We start from the raw sequence: 8,223 nt of genomic DNA, 5'->3' as shown, positions 1-8,223 counted from the left end.
CCCCCCCCCCCCCCCCCCCCCCAATATTTTGATGGAACAAAACACAAAGGCCAAAAAGTGAAATAACAAGAATGACCAATGCAGTAACGTTTAGTATTAAGTATTTCAACATAGTTGTCAAACAAAGTGTCTTGTCCAATCATGCAGAAAGTTTAGGGTTTATGTGAGGAGGTTTTAAGATTTTTGAGATTTCTGCCAACACCTCAACACAGTGAATAGGAATGGTATTTTGTTTGTGGTGCTCAAAGCTTTAAAGGATTTGAAGAAATATGTCTTTGCTGAAACAGTGTTCCAGTTACCCTGGATAATCCACTGACCTTGCTATGAAAAGTTTTCATTTGAACTACTTTCTACTGAAGGAAAACTGTTGACAGTGAGACCTACAGAGCATACAAAGTAACCAGGACATTGTCTCTGGGAGCACGCACACAACTTTTTAAAGCTTCAATTTCAATGGTTTGTGCAGTATATGTCTTCATATACAGTCAATGTGATTCAGCTACAGCGAATTATCACCCAGCGCTAGTTGATAATCTTTTCTTTTTTTTTTTTTGTGCATATTTTTGGTGATGAAATATGTTATTTGGGAATTAGTTTTGGAAGTAGTTTGTTTGCCAGAATTTCAGTTAATTAAACAACATCCATAGCCCATCAAGATGAGGTAGACAAACACAGCTATTTTTTAGTTTGAACTGTGACAGTCACGCTGTCACAGTTCAAATTACTGCTCCCTTAATTGGCACATCACTTTTATTTTTACTCTTTATATATCTACTCTACAACCGGATGCAAGACTTCTGGGGAGGGAGGGGGGTGGATTTCCTTAAAAGCACAGACACACACAAACACAGGCACACACACGGAGATCTACGTGCTTGGGATTGCTGGAGAGCCTGGTGTGAGAGTGTGACCTCCCTGCTCTCAGATTCCTAAGACTGACAGACTACATCAGCAGTCTGCCGGGTGGTGTGACCCAGCATGGGGTTGGGCCCTCTCGGTGCTCAGGCTGACAGGAGGGGGCACATGTTGGGGACTTTGGGAGACTGACGGTTCAAATACAGGTTACAGCATATTTGTAGCTTATGGACAAGAATCTGTCTGGGATGCTGGGTATAGTTGATGATGATGGTTTGTCTCATTACAGTAAATTCCACTGGCTGCAAATACAATAAATATTAAAATGGAGATGTTTATCTGTATTTTGCATCCACTGACACTTTCCTTAATGAAACTCTTCAATATAAAACCAGCAACGACAACTGTCCCTCTAATGGAGTTAAAGGCTTAAGTGTCTTTTGCTGCAAAAGATATGTCACAGTAAAAGTACCAACTTCCTGTGCTTCACTTGTCAGTTGACCTTTCATAAGACAGCTTGGCTTATAGTATTTTGGGCAGCGTGACCCCATTAGAGAGGGAAAGAGGCTATTTCAGGACTGGCTGTGAACTCTATTTGTGTGTTTGTGTGTGTATGTACAGTATGTATGTAGCTCCTGGTTTTATAGCAGCATCATTTAACCAGAAGTTGCATCAGACGAGCAGTCGCCCCTTTTCTCATTAAGATTCACATTTGACTTCTGGTGTTTCTGCAGGTTTTCTCAAGTATTCTGGTCTCTGTGGTGCTTAACTCTGGATACGCAGGCACTAAACCATGACATTGATGCATCCTTGTAGAGTAATGAAACAAATCCACACAATAGCCACAAACAGGGATGCTACTGAGCAAATATAATACCTTTGTTAATCCTTTATCTAAACCTGCGTCTCTCACCTCTCTCCTCAGTCCCTCGGAACCACGGACACAACACCGTTCTCGGGATCGACTTTGACATTGAGCTCGGCAACACGGCAGATGAAGCCAAAGACGACCCAGGTAAACACGACACATTTTTTGACAAAGGCGGTCAGCAGCAGCAGCAGCCTGGCTCGCAGCAGACTGCAGAGCTCAAATGATGACAGATGAGGCACGTTTGCTACAGGCAAAATGAAACTGACAACCAACTCCTGCTGTGTCGCTGCCGAGGCAAAGACATGATAGTGACCAGATGTGTTTTGATAGGCCTTTCACCGGGAAGTGACACATGACGTCTGGCCATATCCGTTTAAATAATGGCTCACAGCCCGGGATGTACTTCCAGACTTTTCCCCTTTTCACATTATGCTTGCTTGACTGCTTGAACGATTAATTGATCATTGTAAAGTACATACACAGTGCTCTGTTCTTAAGCTCCATAGTACTCAATGTAGACTTCCTACGAGAACAATAAGAAAATAGATTTTGTGAAGACACATTTTATATTTCATGTTTGCTCGATATGATTTATTGATGCCAATGGTATGCAGATTAAAATGCCTAATGACTTTTTTTTGGTTCACAGTGCATCATTTGCTATGCGGTGTCAGGAGAGAGGGTGTTTTCATTGGCTCAGAAAATGAAATGAGAAGTGTTTTCTGGAAACACTATTTCGGGGCCAAAATGATGGATGTTGTTCTTATCTTCGAACCAATTTGTACAGCAATGCATGGATAATACTGTAACTGTGTTGTCTACATTTTGTTAATGTTATTGTGTAGCCATCATAGCCAGGAAGGAAATCATCACTCACTGAATATTATGACTCTCTGCTGTAACCATAATGTATTTTATTATGGTGTATGGCGCGCATACTACTGTATAGGCTGTGCGTGTGTGTGTGTGTGTGTGTGTGTGCACACACACACACACACACACACACTGATATCAGCATTTCCAGCAACTGTTGCAAATATTTGTTATTTTTTAGATGAATGCGTTTCCACTTGTGATTTATGCAGCTCCATTTTCACTTGATTCTTCCTCAATGCATCAGCTCTCCTCAGAGATTACAACATCATGACAAATGTTTACACTTTTATTGTATCATCTTGTTCATCACAAGGAGCTTCAACAGTCCTCTTGCTCCCAGTGAAGTTACAGGCTCACAGCAGGGCTCTTGTGAAGCATCACAGAGACCAGACTGAAGGCTTTTTGCATGTGTGTGTGTGTGTGTGTGTGTGTGTGTGTGTCCGTGTGTGTGTCCTCCACTGCTCTGAAAAGTGTGTTTCATTCTCCCCAGAGTCGGGGTATCTGAGCTGCTCCTTTGATGATGGTCTTTGTGGCTGGATCAGGGACAAAGACGGAGACCTGCACTGGGAGACGACGCCTGATCCGTCAGGTAGTTGAATGGCGGGGGAGGGGGGGCCAAACTCCACAAATAAGGGAAAATGTTTATTTTATAGGCAGTAAATGGAAATGAGAATAGCTGCGATGCTTTCCCGACACGCACACCCATGCAAACACACACAAGGTCAGACAATCTAAGCGGCTCAGTTTTGTTCTGCTCAATTACAGGTCAAGATGAAAATTACTTGAGGGAAGTAGTCTGTCTTCCCTGCAGATTAGTGCTTTGCTCTACAAAGTAATGCAAATGAGACATGGATTACACCACCTGTCACTGATACCTGTGGCGTACATTAAATGGGAACACAACACTGTTTTTCTTGAGGGTTCAGCAGAGGAGAAGTTGTAGTGAATTACGTTGAGTGGACTCAGTGGGGGCGGTGGGAAGACTAAACAGTGCAGCGTACTGGCACTGTTTAAGCGACACTAACTGCATGTGGCTTCCACAGCCAACTGGCTTAGTGTTGCAGTTAGTAGTGTGATTCCAGACATTCAGACTGAGGCTTCGTTTCAGCCAAGTTTGTGCTCACTCATTAGCTCAAATAAAAAATTTTGCCCAGACTTGGAAAATCATTTACAGTAAATCATAAGCTAAGCCCTGACTAAGAGTGATTCCATTTAAGAGGCAACGTTTCAGTCTGCAGTAGCCTGTGGTGAATATGTTTAATCAGAACACTTGAATAATGTCTCATTTATATGTGTGTGTCCATCTTCGCCTGCATCTTCAGGGTGTTGTGAAGCATGTAACTATTTACTGTTCATCACTTTAAGTTCTTTTGATAGACAGCCACAGGCAAACTCTGCTCTTAAAGGATTGGCACAGATTTGGAGGCAGCTCATAACTTATGCAGAAAGCGTCTGTGGCCTCCAGATACTTTTTGGACCCCCTGTGGTTAACACCAGCCGTACACAGATCCACTAAATAAGCAAAATACATCAACATTATTACCCAGAAGCACTTTTAGCTTTAAATTTTTAAAACTATTTAGATCTAATATCACCAACTAATGCATGAATTAATATAAAAAAGAAAAAAAAAGAAAGATAGCCACAGGCAACTGGCTATATTTTGAGTTGAAAAACGCAAGTGGGTCAAGTCTGTTTCAATTGACAATTCAATTTTTCACCATCTCTTATTGCATCACTTCTACAAATTGCACAGTTGGATGGAAAGTGTGTTATTACATACCGAAAGACCTACTCACCTACATACCTACTTTTTTAAAAGATCAGTTCACCGCATTAACTGTATAATAGTTCTTTTCTGGTACACAAATATTGGATTTCATTTCATAAAGAAATCAAAAATAGCATTTTGGAAAACTCATCTAGAACGTGACTTTCCAGAAAAACTGAATCAGGACAATCCACAGACGTTGCTGTCGGTAGTTTGCATGGGCAGTGTTTACAGTAACCGTTCACAGTAAGGTCTGTGGATTATCCTGACTATCCTGTCCTAACAAATGAGACTCCAAGCAGGAGCTGCATTGGAGTGGCATCGCATGTTTAGAGAAGGGTGAACGGACCCTTTAACCACTGAGCCCAATTATGAATGGTGTCATTTCTTCTCAGTTTGTCATTTCATGGTAACTTAAAGAGACAGATGGTAAATAGTTGAAGATTTTAGTTCACAAATATGTTGTTAATAGGTTTGACTGAAATTGAATAGAACACTCACTCACTACTATTCATTGTAAAAATACATGTGTTAGTTTGTCAGAGTGGCTCAGATGTAAAAGTCTGAGCAAGCGACTGGCCAATTAAAAGTAGCATTCAAAATTCCTGAGCAAATGAATGGTAATACAGTATGAGGCTGGGGATGTTTGCTGGAGGGAGTTACATTTCTGAGCAGCAAGGGTGCAGACTGAAGACTGAGCGCCAGGTGTTTACATGGATCACCTATAGAGAGAGATAATATTGTGGACATACATGAGATGAGGATGTATGGAACGTGGCTCCACTAGTTTAATTTCATTAACGGGCTCTTTCAATACGTCTATCACCGGCCTCCCCAGGTGGACGGTACCTCACCATTCCTGACGTTGGAAACAAGAGAAGTGGACGAGGGGCCCGGCTGGTCCTCCCACTCACCCCTCCCTGGAATGAAGGCAATCTGTGCCTGTCGTTCCGGCACAAGCTGGCAGGCCACCACGTGGGCATGCTGCAAGTGTTTGTGAAGAAGGGGAAGCAGTACAGTCCAGCAGTGTGGGGCCGGACAGGTGGAAATGGCTGGAGGCACACCCAAATCACATTATGGGGCACAGGTCTTGAAAGTGTAAGTATAACAGTAAAGATGTCAAAGAGGTTCATGAAATTTAAATAATATCTACAAACATTTCTGACAGATGTGAGGAGAGATGTTTCTATTCCTGTTGATGAAAAAGAAATAAGAGCAGCAGTCTGCTTTTCTAAAGAATGGATCTGTAAAATTTAAGATTCAAGTCACCTTTGAGAAGAAATGCAGTGAGTTTTCTTTTATCATGAAGTAGCGTGTGCTGATTGCTCCTCTATGGTACTACCTCAGTGTGCACTGTGCTGTTGTTCACCAGGTGATCCTGAAGGGGGAGCGTGGGCGAGGCAGGAGCGGCGAGATGGCCGTGGACGACATCACCCTGAGGAAAGGCTCCTGCACAGAGGAGCACAATCTGAGAAGACTCTAACTGACAGAGCAGGGAAAAAAAGGCAGAAAGAAAACAAGAGGGAAAAATCATCTCAAAGAGAACTGACTCTGTTTTGACACCCCCTCACTCTGCCTGGGCTCTCGCCGATCCCTCCCCCAACCCAGACCTCCTCCCGAGCCATCCTGTGAACGATATTCTAAAAATTGTGCGTCTGCAGAACAGTGGGTTTCTCTTTCTCTGCGCTGTCCATGAATAAAAGGACTGAACCAAATCTCATGGGCGGATCCCAGCAGCACACTCCTGTCTTCTCAGCCTCCCTCTCACTCCATCACCTTGTTACTATGAAACCTGCATGTACCTACTTACCATGGAAATGTCCTCCACCTAACTCAGCCCTGGCAGCCTTCCAGCCACACAGTTGCTTCATTTCTTCCTGGAGAGAGGATCATTCCCTCACTTTGGATTCTCCTTTTTCCTTGCTTTGATCCTTTACACCACAATCCATTGCTTTTTATTTGCTTGATGTTAAAACATGTTGCTAGGGGTGCATTTTGTAATTGTTTTAATCAGTGAAATATCAGAGGTGGTATACATTTCTTTGAAGGTTAAAGATAAAATACTATGTAAAAGACAAACTGTCATTATTTGGTGCTAATCTGGTTTACTCCAAATCTGAGTCAGAGCCAGTTTAGGCCTGCCGTTGTTGGTCTACTTTGAGTTTTTGGTATTGCTACTGTTCTATAGCACAGTTTTGACTGAAACAGCGCTTTTCTTTTGTTGTCACAGTATTTCAAAGATCGGTTTGGCTGAAGAGAGTGTGAAAAAATAAAAGCACTTTTTCTGCCCCGATCTTTTATTGAAGCCTCCTAAAGTTGTTTAAACACTCCACAGTCATGTTTTTCAGATACTTGAAATGTGTCAGACAGAATCAGTGTTCGATTTGTGACACTAGCAAATCAACAGTTACTTTCTATTATACAGTATGTGCTTTGTTATATTAAGTGCAGTTTGTTATAACGACGACAACACCAACAACTTTTTAGGCTTTCACGAATTGTATTATTGTAAATGTAGTTGCGTGTACATACTCAAAATCGATGATCCCATTTGTTGTGTGGTTTATACATTATGTTAATTCATACATGAATATTAATTGGATTTCGAAATGGTTGATATTTCAGCTTTTAATTAAAGAACATGTATACCGATTGAAACCTTGTGTAGTGCAAGGCAGTGTTTAAAGTGCACAAAATGTGTATGTTCATGTGTTATGGTATAATGCTCTGTCTGTAACTTGCAAAGCACATAGTTGCGTATTGTATGCTGTGATAATGAAGGGCATCGGCTGGAATTTAGAGGTTTTCTGTATGCATAGGTGCATTCACCAAGTTCAAATTTATCCAGACCAGTATGTAAATAAAATACATTTGACTGATATGTTATGAAACAAAGCATGTTCTTTTTCTTATGCTTGTGACAGCAACACGATGTTTAGAGGAGAAGCTCGATAAAGAGAAATATTTTAAAGGTCCCCTGTTGAGTTTTTGACTACTAGCACTGCTGTTGAACAATGTTTTGATGAGCAAGTGCTCACATTTTTTTGCACTCTATTGTTTGAATGCAGGCACAATCATTTTATCAATAGCCGTTGATGATCCTAATGCACCAATAAATGAGGAGAGGACAGCAATCTGATGTTACCAATTCAGATTTTATTACGATCACCAAGCACTTTTAGAAATGCTCGCTTATTCATGCAATTATCCAGGTGGCCGATCATGTTGCAGCAGTGCGATGCTTAAAATCATGCAGATACAGGTCAGGAGCTTCAGTTAATGTTCAGATCCAACATCAGAATAAGGGAAAAATGTGATCTCAGTGACTTTGATTGTGGCATGATTTGTTTAGGTATTTCGGAAACTCCTGATCTCCTGGTATTGTTACATACAACAGTCTCTCAAGTTTGTATGCAGAATGGTGCAAAAAACAATAAACATCCAGTGAGCATCAGTTCTGCAGATAGAGACACCTTGTTGACGAGAGAGGTCAGAGGGGAATGGCCAGACTGGTTGGAGCCAACAGAAAAGCTAGGGTAACTCAGATAACCATTCTTGACAACTGTGGTGAGCAGAAAAGCATTTCAGAATCAACAACACCTCCGACCTTGAGGCAGATTGGCTACAACAGCAGAAAACCACATCTGGTGTCAGCATGAATGTGTTTGAAGCCCAGACTTGTGGTGGCGGTGTAATGGAGTGGGGAATGTTTTCTTGACTCAGTTTGGGCCCTTAATACCAATCAATAATCATTTGAATGCCACAGTCTATCTAAGTATTGTTGCTGACCATGTGCATCCCTTTATGGCCCCAGCTTACCATCTTCTAATGGCTACTTCCAAGCACGATA

At 41.7% G+C, this 8,223-nt stretch overlaps 1 protein-coding gene across 6 annotated transcripts in view; it reads left to right on the top strand.

The window, feature by feature from the left end:
• The window catches only part of npnta (nephronectin a), a 49,101-nt gene extending 41,847 nt beyond the window's left edge, over window positions 1-7,254 (top strand). For all 6 annotated transcript variants that reach the window (XM_087179550.1, XM_023427119.2, XM_023427120.2 and 3 more), the window contains 4 exons: window positions 1,781-1,870; window positions 3,093-3,191; window positions 5,212-5,471; window positions 5,746-7,254. In XM_087179550.1, coding sequence (XP_087035676.1) covers window positions 1,781-1,870; window positions 3,093-3,191; window positions 5,212-5,471; window positions 5,746-5,856 — 560 coding nt within the window. In that variant the 3' untranslated portion in view covers window positions 5,857-7,254. The remainder of the gene's footprint in view (window positions 1-1,780; window positions 1,871-3,092; window positions 3,192-5,211; window positions 5,472-5,745) is intronic.
• Window positions 7,255-8,223: the final 969 nt, after the last annotated feature.

Source organism: Seriola lalandi, unplaced genomic scaffold (genome assembly GCF_002814215.2).
Source record: "Seriola lalandi dorsalis isolate HSWRI2012SDOR001 ecotype SW California unplaced genomic scaffold, Sedor1 jcf7180002054851, whole genome shotgun sequence".
In the NCBI taxonomy this organism is placed as follows: Eukaryota; Metazoa; Chordata; class Actinopteri; order Carangiformes; family Carangidae; genus Seriola; species Seriola lalandi.
This window is presented reverse-complemented; position numbering and strand designations above follow the sequence as displayed.